Raw genomic sequence first — 20,512 nt, forward strand, 5'->3', positions numbered from 1 at the left:
GTAATAAGGCATTTAAGGGGGACTGGCTGGGGGGGGCGGTGGTGGCTCCAGGAACATTTCACGGAGGGCACAGTGCTTGAGATAAGTTCTAAAGGAACAAGGAAGGGCAAAGACAGGGACATTCCAAATAGAGGGGACTGGCCAGCAGGAGCCCAGAGGTGGGAGAAGCCTGGGCATGCTGGTTCTGGTTGTTATCTTGACAGAATGAGGTAAAACAAATGGGGAGGGTCTTGGGGTAAAGAACACAGTAAGGATTTTTTTAAGATCCTTAAATAAAAACAATGGCTTACTTGTATGAGTACTTACCCTGTGCTGGCATTACGTGTAGAACAATTCTGACAATTCCTATGAAGCAGGATCTATTATACGCCCCTCACTTCAGAGCCAAGGACAAGTTAAATGACTATGCCAATGTATGCAGTCACTGAGTGGCAGGGCAAGGACTGGAAGCCCCCAGGACATCAAGCTCAGAACCCATGCCCTTGGGAATTCCCTGGCGGTCCAGTGGTTAAGACTCGGCGCTTTCCCTGCTGGGGCCCAGGTTCAATCCCTGGTGAGGGGACTAAGATGCTGCGAGCCACGAAGTGTGGCCAAAAGAAGAAAAAGAACCCATGCCCTTAACCACTGCACTTCCCCGCCCCCGAGCCACGAGAGGCAGGGCAGAATGCAACGCCACCCACACCAGCAAGGTGTGAAGAGTCAGTGATTCCTTGCCATGTGACACCTTCTCCCTATGCCTTGGTTTGGATTTATACTCCATCGGCCAGTCCTCCCCAAATCCGTACACAGGTCGTGAGTTCTGAATATTTAAAAAGAAGTCTTGGGCTTCCCTGGTGGCGCAGTGGTTGAGAGTCCGCCTGCCGATGCAGGGGACACGGGTTCATGCCCCGGTCCGGGAAGATCCCACATGCCGCGGAGCGGCTGGGCCCGTGAGCCATGGCCGCTGAGCCTGCGCGTCCGGAGCCTGTGCTCCACAACGGGAGAGGCCACAGCAGTGAGAGGCCCGCGTACCGCAAAAAAAAAAAAAAAAAAAAAGAAGTCTTATCAACCATCCTTCCCGGAACGGGTAAGAAGGTGCCAAAACAGCATGCTGGCACCCAAAGAAACAGCGGCCAAACCATCACCATCCTCAACAAGACGTATGTTTCCCAAGCACGTGGCTGCAGCTTGATTTATGGGGCCCATTAAGCTATTCTAAGAGGGAGCAGACCTCTCAAGGCGGGAAGGCGTTGTCCTCCTCATCATCAAATATTTCAATAATTATCTCAATCACAGAAAAGAAGGCACCGGCCATTTCCTGCGCTGGCAAAGGAAAGGAAGTGAAATTGTTTGCCTTCATTCAATTAGGTAATTAACTAGACAATGCAAAGAGAAATTCCAGCAAGGATATAAATACTTAAAATCCCTGCACTAGTTAGTGAGGAGGATGTCAACAACAGGATCTCGGTGGAGGGGAGGCCAGGGCAAAGAGGTGTGTCCCGAGCTAAAAACAACAGCAGGCAGGCAGCAGTTTTTAATGACACGCACTTAACCTGAGCCAGCTCTGTGACAAGCACTTTACCTGCATTACCTCAGCGACGCCTCCAAACAACTCGGTGACGTCAGGGTCACTATTATCCTCGTATGACACATGGGAAAACTGAGGCACAGGCAGTGAAATGACGTGCCTGAGGGCACACAATGGAAGTGACAAACTGAGCTCCGATTTCAAACCCAAACCTTCATCCATACCCTTCCTCTCCCTTTTTAAAGGTGTGCCCAAGATAAAGGGGTTCCAGGGATGTACAGGTCTAAAGAGGGAAACTGAGGCAGGATTGGACACCGTCCCCCCTCCCCAAGTGTCCTGACTGCCAGGCTTGGGGCCTCCCAGCTGACCGGGCTGCAGGGCTGCCACAGAGACCCAGGCAAGCTTGGGAGAAGTGATTTTGCAATCCCGTCTGCAGAAACCAGGGCAGCCACCTCCAGTGCCACTTCCTCCAGGAAGGCCACCTGATATGTCACCCTCCCCACACCAACCTGTGGCCTCTCCAAGACTGGGCATGCTTTCTCCCTAGGAGTGGACCCCGGAGGTTCTCAGGAGGGAGGGGGGAGCTGAACCTCACATTGGTTTGAATCTCTCCACCCACCCCCTTCACCCAGCAGGGCTGCTTCAACATACACTCACCTCAGCAACTTAACCGGCAAAACCAAGCTCTAGTGTAATGTGAATGCTGTGCAAGAGATAAACTTACGGCATCTTAAAGAAATCTCTTCCTCTATCATACCCTTTCTCTATTCATCCCTGTAGCTCACTGAAAAACCCACATTCAAAAACCTTTTTGTTTGGTGGATTTGAGTCACCCTGTATCTTTACAAGAAAAAATAAATAAGTAATTCATATAGTCTCTTTATATCAGACTTTTCCATACCCAAAACTGCCTTCCCAGAGGCAGTAAGTTCTGGAAAGGGCATTGGCCAGAGTATCCCAAGACCAATGTCAAGTTGACTGAGAAGGCCCTCAGTAATAATAATGCAAATTGTGATAAGTAAGAACAAAATCACTAGCATTTGTTAAGTGTTTACAAGGCACAGACATTGTACTGTGTTCTCTGGCTCCATGTCTAGTTTTAGCCTAACAACAACCCTAGGAGATAAGGATTATTATTATTCCCAATTTACAGATGAGAATACTGAGGATCAGAGAAGTGAGGTGACTTTGTCCAAGGCCACAGAGCTGGTAGGTGGAGCAGCCAGGACTCCAATCCAGGTCTGTTTAATGGACCCCAGACTAGCCCCTACCCTTAGTCTCTCCAAAATACCAGGCCCCTCTGGGGTGGGAACAAGCTACTTGGCTCTTTCCCCACCTCCCACCCCAAGCCCAGGATTCAGCAGCCAACAACAGACCCCTGTTCCAAATCTGAATCAACACAGTATTGGTCACTCCACTCAAAGGGAAATGACCCCAGCAACCATCCTGCCTTAAAGGCACCTTCCAGGGGAGGATAGGAATGGAATTAACATAAAAAAAGCCAACAGTTACAGGGGGGGGAAAGAGACAGGCCCAGGAATGGCTTAATGTGCCCTTTCCTCCTGGAGCTTGGATACAGCCGTACCTGCTCTCCTCTGTTCCCTATCTCTGACTGCTCGTGGCCAGTGCTGGACGGGGAATATGGGGGATGATGTCAATCTAGGATTCCTCATTCACCCCTTTCCCGCTCCTTACCTGCTTAATCACACCTAATTTCTTGGTATTTATGCTTTCACAATCCCACAGGAATTAGCCCAGCAGCCGGAGAGCAGAGAAGCACAGTGACTGACACCTCGAGCTGTGGAGTGGGGAAGATTTTCATTCAAACTCTACCTCTGCCCTGTCCAAGCTGGGTGACCTCCTCTCTGGGCCTCAGCTTCCTCATCTGCAAAATGGAGATGATAACAGGACCTCACGGGTCTGTTGTGAGAATCAAAGGGGCTGATCCTTGGAAAGTCTCGAGCCCAGATCCTGGCTCATGGGAAGTACTCAGAAAGTGTGAGCTGCCAGGAAGGATTTTTACAGCCCAGGGAGGTCCTGCCTCTTGCACAGAGCCAGGATGAGACAGAACAAACACTAACACCAGGTTCAAGCTCCCTCGACACAGAGCCACTCTCCTGGAATCTGCGAGATGGCACAGTCCAGGAGCTTGTCATGGCCCAGCAGCTTCCAGGTCCGCAGTTCACAGGCCAAGTTCAAAGTCCCAACCCACAGGTTTGTTTTTCTTACACACACATACAAAATCGACAAGTGGCTCAGAGTGAAAGTTCCCAAAGCTTGGCATCCTCCCCCACCCCGAGGTGAGTAGCGATCTCATCCCTGTGACTAAGCCAACGCCAAGAGCCCTCGCTGGGAACCCACAGGCTTGGCGCTGCTGGCTCCCAGCCCCAGGAGGAGCCAAGGCTGCAGAACCAGGATTCACACCGAGCTGGGAATCCCTGCGCTTGGAGCTCAGAAGCAGAGTGGCTCTGAAAAGCACAATGGTGTTGCAGCCAAAGCCCAAGATGGGGCTGGAGATCGGGTTTGAGTCCCAGCAAACCCAGGCCTCTGTCTGCCCAACTCTAAAATGGGCGGACGACAGATTTTCAATGGTCTGAGAGATCTGGTTTACCTCCCATCCTGCCCACCAGGGTCTCCCCCTATCTGGGGAAAGAGCAAAGAGCTAATAAAGGTATGGGTTAGAGGCCAAAGGGCACTAAAATGTGTGGAAGGAGAGCCTGGTGGTCTGGGAGCTTGCCAGGGGCAAGGAGGCAGTAGCGCAGCCTGTAAAAGTTTCAATGAATCAGGCCAGGAGAGAAGAGCCTTCCCTCAACTTCAGCCACCGCCTCCTCCCTCTCCTTTAATTCCTCCAACCACGGCAAGGACAGATAGACAGACAACCAGGAGAACCTAGATTGGAAACAGGAAGAAGCAGAGAAACCCAGATATAGACTTTGCCCCAGAACCCAGAGGCAGCAGAAAATGAGACTCTCCCTCCTCTACAGTACCAGGTTCCAGGAGGAGATGTGGGGAGGGACAGGGTGTCTTCTGAGGATTTAAATAAAAATCTGCTCTACCGGGACTTCCTTGGCAGTCCAGTGGTTAAGACTCCACGCTTCCATTGCAGGGGGTACGGATTCCATCCCTGGTCTGGGGAACTAAGATCCCAGATGCTGTGTGGCACAGCCAGAAAAATAAAAATAAAAAATCCCGCCCCACCCCCGGCAAAAAAAAATCTGCTCTACCAAACACCATAAAAAAACACCCATAGCAAAGCCGGGGGAGCACACCATCACACTGCACTTTTGATAAAGCAGTAACTGCTGTGCTCTGGAATCCTCAATGGCTCCCCGTTGCCTACAGTATCATGTTCACGTGCCTTATTATGACATTCAAGGGGTCCGACTTGGGGTCTCCATGGTACTTTGGTGTTTCACTCTCATCACTACCCCCACCTCCCCACACACTCCCGCTCCAGCACTTACAGCCTCCCACTGCCCCCCAAGCCCTGGGGCCTTGATCCAGCCTGCGTCTTCCTTGCTGCTTCGCTTAGTAATCTACCCCTATTGTTTCAATCAACCCCCTTCCCTCCTGTAGCCTGTGGACTTTAGACTTTAACTGGGCTCCTCGCAGGGGGCCAGGGAACAGACCTACGTTCTGCCACCAAATGCCGGGCACAGCCTCAAGCAGAAATTGAGCGCCCGCCTCCACATGCTTCTTTATAAAGTGGGCAGCCCGACCTCCACCCATGTCAGTGGCTGCCAAGCCACTCGAGTGAGATAATGGAGCCGAAGGGCCCTGAGCAGCCTCAAGTCTGACACGGACCCGAGGGATTAGGATGCCTATTTTTAACTCCCCACATCCTGGCCGAAAAGCAAAATCCCTCACACACCCTGCAGACCCCTATCAGGGGGCCGGCGGAGCCTTTTGGGAATTCTCTCCTCGAGGAAGCAGCCTCAGCTTTGATGGATGGGAAAGGCTCTGAGATCCCAGCTCCATCCAGAGCCGGCTTCCATTATGTCTGACTGGGTCCTCACCGCTCCCGTCAGACAGCCATTTCCTGGTGGACTCATTTGTCACATATTCTCCAGCCAGTGACAGGCAGACAGGGTCACCAAAGATGCTGAGAAGGACCATTCACTCATTTACTTATTCATTTACCCCCACGCTCCCTCCCCTCCCCCTCTGAGGAGGTGCGACCTAGGGCGGCCCAGAGGAGTCAACCCTGAGGCACCTGTGCTAAGATGCTCAGTCCAGGGGCAGAGGCAGGGGTGGAGACAGGTAAACTGAGAAAACAAAAGTGAGCAGGACATTCAGGAACAAGGGCCGCATGGGAGGTGACAGGACTTCAAGGGCCCCTGCCAGCCTCTAATCGGGCAAGGGACTTGGGCAGCATGTGAACCTAAAGCCAGACCATCATCAATCTCACTTCTCTCCCTCCAGCACCCTCAGCATCCCTTGAACCTTACTCCAAGATGGGTCTTCAATAGCCACCGTGATCTACAAGGAGATGGGAGCTCCCTCCTTGGGGATAGAGAGCTCCTCCCTGGTCACCTGGCCCAGCTGTGTGGGTGTTGACTAAAGCCTGTTCTCCTTGGTCCCACCTCGCCCACCTGCTACTGCCTGAGTTCACTCTCAGCAAATGATACTAGCGGGGAAAATGAGCCCAACACAAGAGCCTCATTCTGAATGGGGAAGCGTCATGATGGAGAGCCTCCTCCGGGTTCAACAACCCTCGCTGAACGCAGGGACAGAGTTTCCCTGGAGATTCTGACTGCAAAGAACTGTGCATCTCTAGAAAAGTCAAGGGAATCCCTGGGTGCCTCTGGGGCCATGTCTCTGGGCCCCCAACACAATCTGCATAACCTTGCAGACGCTTTGTAAATACTTGACAAACTCTCTTCTGAATTCTAGAGGATCAGATGAATCTTGGCTACGCTGCTTTGAGACCTGAAGTTCAGCCTGCAAGCAGGGGAGCTGACAAGGTACCCTTTTCAGACCTGGTTCCAGGCCTCTCCGTCTTTGATGCCACAAAGCCAGAATAGACTTTCTTAAATAGCAAGAACGAGCCAAAGGAGGCAGAAAGTCTTTCCAAAAACCAAAGGCATCCCTCCGTGCATCCCTTGGCTGGAGCTGGCTTAACCCAGAGCCCAGACAGACAGGACCCCGACCTGTTTGCGTGGGGAAGCGGGGTGCAGGCAAAAAGCTCTGAGCCAGGAGCATAAAAACCAAGCCCGATTACAAGCCAGTCCAACTCTACAAGGCTTTATGAGCATTTACTAGACCAAGGAAGGCCCTCGCCAGGCCCCACCCACTCCGTGGGCACCGAGATGAGAGATAAAGCCAGGCCGCCTTCCCTCAAGAAGTTCAGAATCCATCTCGGGAGATGGACAAGCTGATGATAAAGTGTGAAGCAAGGGAATTGATAAGAGCTACAAACCAGAACCGCACAGGGGGATGTCTCCCCCTTAGTGATGAGACCGAGCAGAAGTGACATTTGTGCCAGTCCCGGAGAGGCAGTTAGAATTTGGGCAATGAAGCAGTGGTTGAGAGAGAAGAAGATACAGGAGTCACAGGTGGAGCTTGAAGAACACAGAGAGGAGAGGCAGGGAGGGAAGTGGGAGAAGGCCTGGGGCCCTGGTGGCCAGGCCAGAGAGCATGGGTTTGATCCCGTGGGAGGGTGACAGGGAGCCACCCCCAGGGAGGGAAAAAGAGGCTTGATGGACGGGGAGCTGAGGGCAGGTGGCTGGCAGAGGCTGCGGTTGACAAGGGCCTGCTTTAGGAAGCCAGGCTGCTGGGAGCCCGCCCTGGGCATGGAGAACAGGCCACTGGAAGCCCTCAGTCCTGACACAGACTCCAGTTGGGAGGGGCTGGACTCAAGGAAGGCTGGGGACGCCCCATGGAGAGACATGCAGTGGCTCAGGAGGTAGATTAGAGGCTATGACATTCTCTTGGTCTCTCGGCCAGCGTTGTCCTGGGCTGAGACAGGGGCTCTACTGGGGCCCCAGCTCCCCCCTCAGCTCCCATCCACACTCCCAGTCATTCCCACCATCACCCCCCTGCAGTGTTCAGAGTAATCCACCTCACCCTGCCCCAGGCACCCTCCTGCTGCCCCCCCGCACCCCAGTTCCCCAAGGGCCCTGGACACTGAGCCCACAAAAGCCCTTCCGACTGGTTTCATAACCAGCCCCAGTGCAGCACTCTGCCCTCCAACCCCACCCAACAACTCACCCATGCCCCGAGCCCATCATGGAACCCCACGCCCTGCCCCCGGAAATGCAAAAAAACAAAAAAGATAACCTGTGTATGTCAAGGTTGGAAGGAATCTCAGAGATCTAACCAAACACCCCCCACCCTTTCTAGACAAGGAAACTAAAGTTTTAAGGGATGACCAGCCCTGCCCAGGATCACACAGCCCAGTGGTGGCCCAGTCAGAACCCAGGTCTTCCGGCATCCGGGCGAGGACTCTGGCACCAAAGCCACAACCAGGTGGGGCAGCGCAAAAAAGACCTGTGCTTATTGTCAAGGGGCCTGGGTTCAAGTTCCGACTTTACCATCTCCCCCATGCACCCAGACGGTAGAGCTTTGGACGTGTCACTGCAGCTTCCTGGACTCCAAAGACCTCTTCCATAGAATGGGTGTTTACTAATTCGGTGTTTTCAGGAGATCAAACAGGATAAAGGTGAAACAAGTGCTCTGTGTACAGTAGGGCTAGGAAGTCAGGACTGGGACCCAGCCAAGGTCTGTGCAGGTGATTCCCTTACCCCACACCCTTCCTGGCACCAGCCCTACCCAGCCAGCCGCAGGTCAGCTGTTTCTCTAGAGCTGCCCACGGACCAGCAGAGCAGCCCTCCGGGGAAAGGATGCATTTCCACTGGATTTAAAACACCAGTGCACACACGGCAGACCTACCCCACTCCCCTCCCCCAGAAGCTGGAGCACAGCACTTCCTGTCTGGGAGATCAGAGGCCATCATGGGGCCATGGAGGAGGAAAGGGTGTGTGTGGAGGGGAGTCCTGCCCACCTGTCCGGGGTCCCCATCACCTGTGCTGAGAAATCTGAGCACCAGAGCTTCATCCAAGGTGCACCAGTGCTTCTAGAAAGCAGAGGCCAGATGTCTGGGGAGATGGAGGGGGAGGGGTGATGAGTAGGGCCTCCTAGGAGCCACAGGTTTGTGGCCATGCACATCCACTGTGGCAGGAGAGGCCTCACCAGGGCACTCTGTCCTCCTAGGGCCTGCCCCATAATGCGTGATATCCACCCAGGAGACTTCCACAGCCCATCACAGACAGCAGTCACCCTGTACACTGGGGGTATAACATCTTGTCCCAGGAAGGGAAAGTAACCAGCTCAAAAGAGTGAAGCCAAGGGCTTCCCTGGTGGTGCAGTGGTTAAGAATCCACCTGCTAATGCAAGGGACACGGGTTCGAGCCCTGGTCCGGGAAGATCCCACCTGCCGCAAGCAACTAAGCCCGTGTGCCACAACAACTGAGCCTGTGTTCTAGAGTCCGCGAGCCACAGCTACTGAGCCCGTGTGCTACAACTACTGAAGCCCGCGCGCTCTAGGGCCTGTGCTCTGCAACAAGAGAAGCCACTGCACTGTGAAGCCCACGCACCGCAACGAAGTGTAGCTCCCACTCGCCGCAACTAGAGAAAGTCCGCGCGCAGCAGCAAACACCCAAAGCAGCCAATAAGTAAACAAACAAATAAGTAAATTAAAAAAAAAAAAGAGTGAAGCCAAGACTTGAATTCAGATCTTCTGGAACCCACATGCCACATTCTTTCCCTAAGCATACCTTGGGGCTGTGGTTCTCAAACTATGCTGTGCATGAGAAGGGTCTGGGGAGTTTTAAAAAGTGCAGATTCCTAGGTCTGGAGTAGAGGTGAAAGATCTGCATTTTAATAGGGGCCCCAGGTGATTGTGAGAAAAGCACTGCCAGCAAACACCACAGACTGAGACATACACACACACACACAGTGTGTGTGGGCACAGTGAACACGCATGCCAGCACAGGACAGAAGTAACGATAAAGGCAGATGCTAGCTTTGGGATGCAGCCTAGCTCCTTATGTGTTGTATGACCTTGGGTAGGTCTCTTAACCTCTCTAAACCTGTTTCCTCATACGTAAAATGAGGATAAGAAAAGATTCCACCTCATGGGGTTGTCTGAAGGCTGCACAGAAATAGTATGTGTAAAAGCTCTCAGTACAGGACCTGGCATATAATAAACACTCAATAAATGGTGCTGTGATCATTGCCAGCCTCAGTTCAGTGTGTTGAACGCCTCAGGGAAGGAACAGAATGCCAGGCATCAGGGGACCACAGTGAATAATTGAGCCAATAAGAGATGCCTGAAGGATTGTACTAGAACCAGTGGGTAGAAGTAACAGGGACACAGATTTCTACTCCAAACAGGAAGAATTTTTTAACAGACTGGAGTTGCCCAATCATGAAACCAGCTGCCTAGTGGGCTGCCACTCAAGGATCCCAGCAAAAAAGATTAGATGCTCTCCAGGTGGAGATGCAGCTTCGGGGAAGGAAGAACAAGGATGGAGTAGCTAGATGATCTTGAAGGTGACTTTGGCCAGGTTCTACAGGTCAGCCCCTCTCCCTATCATGCTGGTTAATTAGTGCACTTGCACTTCCCTGATATTTGCAGCCGTAACCTCCAGGCATCCAAATGGAATGGGAAGAGATCAGTGGTAGACAGAAGGCCTTATATCTTCCAAATAATTCATGACAAGGAGGGGGATGGATGGGGCTGTCTTAAATCTGAGGTTTACAAACCCAGTGAAATCATATGCCTTGGAGAGTATATGTATCTGTCTACTTTTCTCAGAAAGGCTGGTTAAGAGGGGCTGGTCCACACCAACTTGTGAGAGGAGAGGAAACTGAGTCACAAAGGGTCTGGGTCGCTCAGGCAGCAAGAAGGCCCAGGCTCCAGGATGCAGACTGGCAGCCCAAGGCTGTTGTCCTATGAGCCAGATGCCTTCCATGCCTAACCTCACAAAAGCCTCACCACACCCCCCTGGGGTGGGAACTTTGAGCTAAGAGAGGTTAGGAAACCTGCCCAAGGACACACAGCTAATGAACAGCAGGGCTGGGGTTTTCCGGACTCCAACGCCTGTGTTTGGTATGTTTTTAACTCTCAGGTGTACTGTCTTAGGTCAAGAAAACAGAAAGGCATTTGGCTTTGACGTTGAGGGGAAATAAAGATGATCATTAAAAAGGATGATCCTCATAGGTGACAAGCTACCTGCCTATCCACCCTCAATCAAAGTTAATTTCCCCCCTAAGTAGCAAAAGAGGGCAGGAGAGGAGAGGCGCAGTTTCCGTATGACTCAAGCCAGACAGCTTAAAAGAATAGACCGTTCAGAAACTAGAAAAGCCCACGGTGTTCCTACCAGGCTGGGGATTGGAGCCTAGATGGCTTTGGTCCCTGTTCCCACTCTGCTTTCTCAAGATGTTTTCTGGAGGGTAGGGTTCCAGGCAGCCCAGGAAACAGAAAAGGGATCTCGCTTCAATAACCCCGCCCCCCTGAAAACTGAGGAGTGACTACTGGTTGAACAAAACAACACCCAAAACTTGGGTGCCCCGGGGTGCCTGGCTCTGGGCAGAGAGGAGTGGCTGCCCAAACATCAACCCCCAGGAGTAGATGAGGAAGGTCCGAGGTTTTGGGAGACAACTTGGAATTGTTAGGGTTGGGAGACTGCAGAAAGCCCCCAGCCAATCCCCGCCGGCTGCGAGCCCCAGCTGGAGCTGCCTTCCTTGTAACACCGCGCGGTTCTCTCCCAAGGACCCAGCTGTCTAGAGAAGCGCCCAGGAAAGTTTAAAGGGTCAACTCACCACGCAAAGATCCTCGCAGCATACGGGGCTGTAGGGTAGAAGAGGGGTAGGTAAAGCAAAGTCGCAGCCCACTCCTCAGTCAGGCACCACTATACCACCCATCAGGGTCCCCAGATCCCCTCGAACCCCGGATCCCTCTAGGACCCCCGCAAGCCCCCGGGGCCCCCTCATACCGACTGGGGGGCGCCTAGCTCTTACCTCTACTCGCCAGCCTGGCCGCTGGGCTCTGCCATCCCAAAGGCACCGGAGCCCGAGCAGCAAAGGGCCAGAGTCACGAGGTGGCGAGGTCGCGGGGCGCACGAAAGTTTCAGTAGCGCCAGCCAGGCGCAGCGGAGCGGAGCCGGCCAGGCAGGCGCTGGACCCCGCCAGGCAGGCGGCGGACCCCGCAGTAGCGCGCTCTGGCCGGCTCCGCGCCTCCGCCTGCGCCGCGGTGCTTGGGCTCCCGGGCTCCCCCGGCCACTCTGCCAGCCCAGCCCCGCCAATCGCAGGCCCCGGCGCCCGCAGCTCCGCCCGCTGGGCCCGGACAGAGAGGAGGCGGGGAGGGGAGGGGAGGGAGCGCACCTGTTTGGCCAGTCGACCCCACTACTACCACCCGCGCCGGACGGACTGAGCAGCGCTGATCCCCTCGGCTCGCGTCACAGGCTCCTGGTCCCCACTTTTGCCCCGGCTCTGGGCCGGGCCACACACCCACTCCCCTTCCCTGGCTCAGCTAGCTTGCTGAGCCCCTCTGTGTGGCCGGACTGCGCTCTTTTCCCGGGATTTCAAAGGTAAAATCCCAGCTTTAGCCCAGGGACTCTGCAGATACCAGACTGAGGAGTGGGCTGCGACTCTGCCTTGCTCACCCCTCTTCCACTCCACACCCTCCTCTCCCGCAAGGATCTTCGCGCGTCCGTTGACCTCTTAAACTTTGCTGTGCGTCTCGCCTTGATCTCCACCCGCGGGGGCCGTGGGCTGATGCTAGGTCCAGAGCTCCGAGAGAGGACGGCGTAGGGGGGGGTCTGGGGGGGTCACAGGGAGGGCACCTCCAGCCCTTCCATCAACAAATTCTCCACCCCATCTGGGTTCGGGCAAACATCTCCAGAATGCTTGCGATCCGTTTCAGCAGGTTCCCCTACTTCTCTTGGGGTCACAGTCAAAATTAAAGCTGGACGATTTTACTGTTCCATAATCCAGATAGGAAGACTGAGGCCAAGGGGAGGCAAAAGCTTCTCAAACGAGGTGGCGAGACTGCGACTTTTTTCGAACCAAAGATGAGCTTGCAGAGAGCACCTGACTCTTCTCCCCAAGCCCTGCTTGGGTTCCGATGCCTACGTTCACCTTCCTTCGGCCCCGCCCCCACCCCACCCCCGCCACGGACCCGGGGTGGGAAGGAGAAAGAGGCGCCAGCAAGTGCCTGGGAAGAGCGAGGGGCGCGCCGGCTGCGGCCCGGCCTTACCTCGGCAGCAAAGCGTGTCCTCGCTGAGCGCGCCGGCGGGAAGCCCCAGCAGCGGCAGGGAGGCCCAAGCGAGCGCGCGGGAGGCCGCGCCGCGGGCTCCCATCCCGGACGGCCTCGGCCGCTCCTCGGGCCGCGGGCCTTCCACCCTCCGCGGCACTTGTGGGGACAACGCTGTGCCCGCGGCCTCGGCCTCGGTTTCGGGGGTGGGACGTGGGCCAGGCCTGGGGTGGGGACTCCCGGTGGGGTGGGACCGTCGCGGCCGGCCCCCGGCGAGCGTGGGTCGTGCTGGGCAGGACGCTATTTTTAGCAAGAGCTGCTCTCCCAGTTGGACAGACAGAACCAGTTAATTCGACAGCTCAGGAAAGGCCTGCACTGGGAGCTCCCCGGAACGGCAGCCGCAGCTCTGCTGAAAGCTGATCCTTCGCATTCCTGCCTCGGGAGGCGGGAGGGCGGGAGGAAGCCTCTAATTCCTGAGGGAAGCCGGCATCCTCTCTCTAGGCAGCTCCTGGGTTCCAAGGGCACGCCCAGGACAAGGCTCTCTAGATAGACTCTGAAACCCGCGGGTTTTCCTCCTGCTGACCCCAGGCCTCAGACTTCCCATAAAATGCCCACCCGAGGTCCCACTCTCCCTACTGGTCTCCAGTACTGGGAAGAGCCCCCCAGAAATGGGATCTGGCACACACACTTCACTCAGGACCTACTTGCTGAAAGAAGGAAGGAAAAGTGAAAATTCTGCACCAGATGAGCTGGAGGATCAGGTAGGCTTCAGAGCCTAGGCAAAATGGGATGGACGGAAAGGTGGCTTCGAAATCCTACAAGAACACCTTCTGTCTGTGTGATCTTGGCAAATCACCTCACCTCTGTGCCTCAGTTTCCTCTTCTGCATAAGGGAGTCTCAGGAGCCCAAGAGACTGAGTGTGAGATAGTTTTTGCAAACAAAAGCATGACGTGGATGTTCATGTAATGAGTGATGAGAGGGACACAAGGATGAATAAGACATGGATCTGCTCTCAGGAAGCCACTAGCTCTTCCAATTCAAGGAGGTGCTAAGAGCCTGAAAAGTTACAACTTGACCGTATATTAGCCCAAGGATAGATAAATAGGCCAATGGGCTAGAACAGAGGCTGCGAAAATAGACTCACACATATATGGAAACTTCATATGCGGCAGAGGTGGTGCTGCAGGCCACTGGGGAAAGGGTGGACTTTTCTATAAATGTTCTTTTATGGAGCAATTGGATGTCCATGTTGGAAAAAAATGAGATGGAATCTCTACCTCACACCGTGCATAAAACAAGATCAATTCCAGGTGGATTAAAGAAACTTAAATGCGAAAACTTTTTAATAGGGAAAGGTTTCTTAAAGACACAAAAGGCTTTTGAGCTTAAAGGCTCAAACTATCAAGAAAAAGATTGATACATTTAATTAAAGAACATAACTCCTGTTTATCAAAAGAAGACCTTTGGAACATGATATCCCAAACATACAAAGATCTACAAATCAATTTTCAAAAGAAACAAGAGAAAACTGGATCAAAAATAGGAACAGGCAATTCCAAGAAGGGGAAACATGAATGTCCAATAAACATATCGAAAGAGATTCAGCCTCACTCTTAATCAGGGAAATGCAAAATAAAACCAGAGGAAAGTGCCATTTCACACCTGTGAGATTGGCAAAAAGCAAAGGGGAGGACGGCAGAAAGTGTTGATGAAGATGAGGAGCACAGAGAACTCTCATACGCTGCTGGTGGAGGAGAAATGGTACCGCCCTTCTGGAGGACAATTTGACAGCATCTGGAAATGATGCACACACCCTAGTGACCCAGAAACTTGGCTTCTGGGATAAATCTAGAGAACTTGTTGCTCATTGCAACCTCGTTATCCTAGTAAAGAATCTAAAACAGCCTCAATGTTTGTCAGTGGATGAAATGCATACACAAATTGTGGATAGGGCAGTGAAAATCTATACTGCAGTGAAAATGACTAGAGATTCCTTATGAATCATTAGTGGGGGGATGGGGAGCAAGTTGCAGAAGATCAAATTGTATGATATCATTCATGTAGATTTCTAAAACATGCAAAACAAAATGATACCCTATATTGCTAGGAATGCACATATGTGGTAAAAGTATAAGGAAACTTAGAGGAATGATAAATAAATACACCATTCAGGAATTGTTTACTTCTGGGGGGAGAGGGAGATGTGAAGGATGATGGGAAAGGGCTTCCCTTAGATTGCTAAGGTTTTATTTCTTGACCTGAGTGGGAGGTACATAAGTGTTGGACTTTTCAGAACATTTTTAAGGGTACAGAGCAAGCATGATGGTCTAAAATATAAAGTCCAGGCTTCCCTGGTGTTGCAGTGGTTGAGAGTCCGCCTGCCGATGCGGGGGACACGAGTTCGTGCCCCGGTCCGGGAAGATCCCACATGCTGTGGAGCGGCTGGGCCCGTGAGCCATGGCCGCTGATCCTGTGCGTCCGGAGCGTGTGCTCCGCAACGGGAGAGGCCACAGCAGTGAGAGGCCCGCGTACCGCCAAAAAAAAAAAAATATATATATATATATATAAAGTCCACATAAAATCCACTCCTGCTCTGAACTTCAGTGTCCTTATTTGAATGATGCAGTCATCATATCTGTGAAGTGCTCAACACAAAGCCTGACTCATGGTGAGGTGCTCGGTAAACCTTAAGAACACGAATAGCCTGCTCCCCAGTCTCCACTGGGGCCCTTCATACCCTAGTCCCAGCCAGCTGAGAGTCTCCCACCAGAGCACCGTCATGTGACCAGGTCTCCCAAACCCCCAACCTCTGACATGCCTTCATAAACGGTTCACTCTTCCTGGAACGCCCAGTCCTTCCCCGCTCTGCTGGGCCAAGACCTGTTTCTCCTATTACGATCCAGCTCTGGCACTGCAGCCCACAGGAAGGCCCTGTGAGGTCTTCATCGACTCTCCCAGGCAGTGGGTTCCCACGGCACCTGCCCACCGCACTATCCTTGTTTATCACATTGCGGATTGTTGCACCTGGGTATGGATCCGTCTCCTCCCTCGAGCTGACTGAGAACTCCTCCAGGTCACTAACCTTGTCTGAGCTACCACTGCAGCCCCACCACCCAGCCTCAGGAAGTTTTGGTGAATGAATAAAGCGGGTAAGTGGATCCAAGTACTCAGAAACAAAAGAGGTCACATCAAATTCTCAAAAGGAGAGCAATCCTGCTATGTGGATTGCCTGCTTGGTCTTCACTGAGTGTTCTTGGAAGGTAATGTGACCTTTGGGTCAGAGAGACCTGGATTCACATCTAGGCTGAGCCACTTGCCAGCTGTGTGACCTAGGGCATGCTATTACATCCCTCTGGGCTCAGTTTCTGTGTCTGCACAACCAGGATGTGACTAGGGCTGATTGCAAGGGGTTCTTGCAAGGATTCGGTGAGATAACAGAGGCAAAATGCATGGCCACATTCTTGGAACAGGTAGCAATTCTGTGAATATTGACCAAGAGGAAGATGTTTTCAGGGTAAGGTGGAAGGAACCCAAGTGGGTTACTATGAAAGTTGTGAGGCTGGTGAAAGAAATGCCAGGGTGGGGTATTGTCCAGTTCTGAACAAAAGCATGCACCTGGAGGCTGGCCCAGACTCTTCTGGAACAGTCAGAAGTATGCTCCGGCTCGGTGCTTCTCGTGGTCCTTCCTCCTGTCCTTTTCCTACCTCTGGGTATGGGGCTGCACAGCACTTCAGAGCCACAGACCCTCCTCCCTGTCCCCCCACATTCACTCTGGCCCCCTCCAATCTGTTTTCACATGTAGCCCAGGGATCCCAATCTGGACCCGTCTTTTCCTTGCCAACTTCCATCTGTAGGGGCGACAGAGCCTGTGGCACCATCCCCAGGGACGTGTCCGAGGTGATTTACCAAATGCGTCTGCGCTCTGTATGCAAAACCCACATATGTCCACTTGTCGGGAGCTTCCATCAAGGCAAACTACAGGCTGGCAAATTGCTTAGAGTCCAGACTCTGCAAGATGAGTTGGCCGGTGTTACACGTTGTACAAGCAAACAGATATATGAAGTCGACAAGGCTATGTGGTCACCGGGAAAGAACAATACTGTGCGCTTCATGGGTTCGGATGAGATTTTCTGAACTAATGAGCCAATCCTCTTTGATCCAGATCGCACTGGACAATGTAATGTTATCCTGGTGACATGGACGTTAGCCACTGTTGGCGCTTTGTCCCATGAAAACGGGCATGCAAGGCAGGAATCCCATCCAGCTTAAGGTCTGCCATCTCAGTGCTTCCCAGGAAGGTCACTGATGACCTCCTTGGTGGTAACACCAAAGGACACCCATCCATCTTGATCTCACCTGACCTCTTGGCCATACTTCACCCCTGGAAAATCTCTGGTGCCTTCTATCTCACCATCCTCTCCCAGTTTTTCTCCTAGTTCTTCGGTCACGTTGCCTTCTCCTTGGCTACCTCATTTTACTCTATTGGGCTACAAAAGCCAGAGTTTGAGATTGTCTGCATCCCTTTTATCCTTCCAGACTCTCTCTGCGGGCAACTTCAACCGCATCCAGACCCATGGCTTCAACTGCTGTCCTGGTGCTGGTGATTCCCAAATGGTTATTTCCAGGCTAGTCCGGGCACTGGCTGTCATCTTTTGCCTGAACTTCAGTAAGAACTGAGCTGGCTCTCTGCAGCCACCTGCGCCCTCTCCCCGTTGCCCACTGTCTACGGGTCCTCCTTGTGAGGTTTTCAAAGCTCAGATCCAATCCTATTCCCTCTACCCCTACTTGAAAGCTTGCAGTGGTTTCTTGTTACCTTCGTGTGGCCTACCAGACCCTGGGTGGTCTGACCCCTGCCCACCCCTCCAGCCTCCTTCCTTGCCATCTCCCCTCCCCCTTCTCTGCCTTCAGCCCCCCAGCCAGCTTCCAGGTCCCCAGATATGCGATGCTCCTTCCCATTACACAGGCTTTACACACGAGTCTCCCCTCTCTGGACCACGTTCCTCTGTCCCCTCCCATCCTTGCCTCAGTTACTCCTTCCCCTGGCAGCTTCAATGCCACGTCCTTAGGGAAGCCTTTTCGGGTTTTGCACACTACACATCCAGGGTGTTGACTGAAGTTGGTGACTGGACCTTTACTGTGTGACCACCGGATGAATGTGTTGCCCTCCCAGGGCTGGACGTCCCTGAGCCCAGGGATCACGCCCGGTTTCATTCACTGTTGCATCTCTCCCCACCCCCAGCAAAGGCCTCAGCCCATAATAGGTGCTCCATGGATGTTTGTTGAATGAATGAGTGAATCCGAGTCTGCTTGCACACCTCCAGTGCAGGGCTCTGTTTATCATTGTTGGACACTGTCCGTTGCCAGAAATTTCTACATCCCTGCACATTGATATGTACACAAGTGTGGAGTGCTTTGCCAGGTGCTTCGTGTGTTTTCTCACTTAATACTCACAGCCACCTCTGAGGATGCTCAGAGAGTTTAAACAACTGGCAGAACATCACACGGCATGGGAATACAGAGCCTGTCGTCAAACCCGTGTCTGTTTGGCTGCCAATCCTGGGCTCTAGAGCCTATAATGCCACACCACCATTTTATAGGCGTACAAACTAATCAATGACTTAATCGCTTCTTTGGGCGGTGGGCTCTCACCCGATGATGGAAGTGAGATTCAAAACCACAGCGACTGAGGTAGCATAGAATGAACACCCAGGCCCACAGGCACCCCCAGGCAGGGGTGACATGAAAGGAGGGGGAGGGAAGGGAGCAGAGTGAAGCTCCGATCCAGTGTGTGCAGGGCCCTGCGGGTCGCGGAGGATAAACAGTAAAACGTGTAAACCGCACTTCCAGCTCAGAGGTGTTTGAGAATCAAATACGCAGAGAGCATGCAGCTGCAGTCAGACACTGTGAATTACACTGAACAGGACGATGCTCTGGTTCCCAGCACAGGCCTCTGTGAGGGGCCACAGCCCTGCCTGAGTTTAATCAGTCCCCGATGCTTCGATTCTGCCTTTATAGTTTCTCTCACACTACCACCACCCCTACCCCTCGCCCGCTGTCCACGGCTTCCCTGAGCGCCAGAGTCCATGTCACTGGGACTCCCTCTGTGCCAGGCTCTGGGCTTGGTGCTAGGGGTACCGATAAACAGAACAGTGGGCCGCTCACGTGTGCAGAGGAAGAGATGAGCAACAACACTGCCCGGGGCCCGTGGAGCACCCCTGGGTGCCAACCCCGTGCGCTCCTGACGGAGGCTGGTGGGTGGCTTTGGGGTCCCTGATGCCAGCCTTGTGGGCCAGAGGGGAGCCTCCGGGAAAGTCATCCGAGGAGATGATTTCTGAGTGTGTCTTGAAGGAGCAGAGAGAAGTTAGCCAGGCGGGGAGGAAACAGCCCCTTCCAAAGCGTGACAGCATGAAACAGCCCAGCCCAGTGTGCTCAGGGATTCCAGTCAAGCAGCTGGGAGACAGGGGGTAGGAGGAAAAGGGAGCTGGGCCAGGAGGAGCCCCGAATGCCATGCCCAGGAGCGGGGACTTCAGGCAAGCTCCTGGGAGGTCTTAAGTAAGGGAGGGACAGCCAATGCTTGAGTTTTACAAAAATCCCTTTATCTGGAGGAAGAAGATGGGTTTGTTTGTTTTCCTTTGCTGCACTGCGTGGCATGTGGGATCTTAGTTCCCCGACCAGGGATCGAACCGATCCCTCTACGTTGGAAGCCCGGAGTCTTAACCACTGGAACGCCAGGGGAAATGCCTTTTTTTCTTTTTCTTTGAAGGTGGGTTTAAAGGGCACAGACTGGAGGCTACGAAGCGCACAGTCAGAGGAGGGGGGTGCCTGTGAGTGAGGAAAGGGGACAGACAGCTCTTCAGAGGGACTTGGCTGCAAGGAAGACGAGAGATTGGGTGGTCGCCTGAAGGGAATGCTTTGGGTTGGGGTGGGGTTGGACACTGTGATTTGCAGCCCGCGTCCCCACTTTCAGAATAGAGGACTCACTCCCCAGATGTGGGAAGGCTGCTGCAAGATGGCCCCCAGCTGTCAGCCTTCTTTGGGGGTGTCCTCTGCGGACATAAGCCACCATACTGGAGGTGACACCCCCTTCCCGGGTGTCCTTCCCTCCTGCCTAGTGGGCAGTCAGCCCAGGGACATAAAGTCCCAGCCCCTTGACACCACTCAGGACAGCTCTAGAGGGCCATGCCTGCTCTAGCGCCTTCCCAGGCCCTACACGGGGGGGCTGAGACCTGCACTTAGACTGTGTGGCAGCTCAACTACTTCTGCTCCCTGCCCTGCCCTTCTATAGGTGCCGAGCCATCCAACAGGCCCTGGTGGACCTCTTGCACCCCAATACATCTCACAGCACCCCAATACGTTCTCCTGCTGCTTGGAGAACCCACCCTGTGTCTGGGAGAACTCACTGGGTGTGCCTGGTGGGAATGACCCAGGAGAGAGTGTGACCTTGAAGCGGTCAGTGAGAGAGGTAAGCCATTCTCTAGGGAGCAGGCAAGGTCTTAGGAGCAGCGGAGAGGCCGGCCCCTCCTGAGACGGAAGTAGAAATTGGAGGCAATTTGGGGTGGGGAGAGTGTCAGGATCTAGAGAGAGTCCTGGCCTTAACTTATGCAGCCAGAAGTAAGGTTGGCTGCTGAGAGGAAAGCTACATAGTAGAACAATTACCTAAGAAAGTAACAACAGTAGTGTGAGATAAATGTTGCCACAGAAGTAGTCAGGAGTGCAGGGCCTCAAAGGGTAGATAGGAGTTCGCCAG

The 20,512-nt window shown here is 53.4% G+C and overlaps 1 protein-coding gene across 2 annotated transcripts in view; it reads right to left on the reverse strand.

Annotated features, from left to right (window-relative positions):
- The window catches only part of DAB2IP (DAB2 interacting protein), a gene marked incomplete at both ends in the record, with an annotated part of 193,541 nt that overhangs the window by 156,659 nt on the left and 16,370 nt on the right, over window positions 1-20,512 (reverse strand). The window contains one exon of one of the 2 annotated variants that reach the window (XM_079705907.1): window positions 12,768-12,870. The exons of the other annotated variant lie outside the window; for it this stretch is intronic. Within the exon in view, the coding sequence (XP_079562033.1) occupies window positions 12,768-12,870 (103 nt within the window). Of the gene's footprint in view, window positions 1-12,767; window positions 12,871-20,512 lie in introns of those variants that run through there. 2 annotated transcript variants of the gene reach the window in all.

Source organism: Hyperoodon ampullatus, assembly GCF_949752795.1.
Source record: "Hyperoodon ampullatus genome assembly, chromosome: 6".
NCBI lineage: Eukaryota > Metazoa > Chordata > Mammalia > Artiodactyla > Ziphiidae > Hyperoodon > Hyperoodon ampullatus.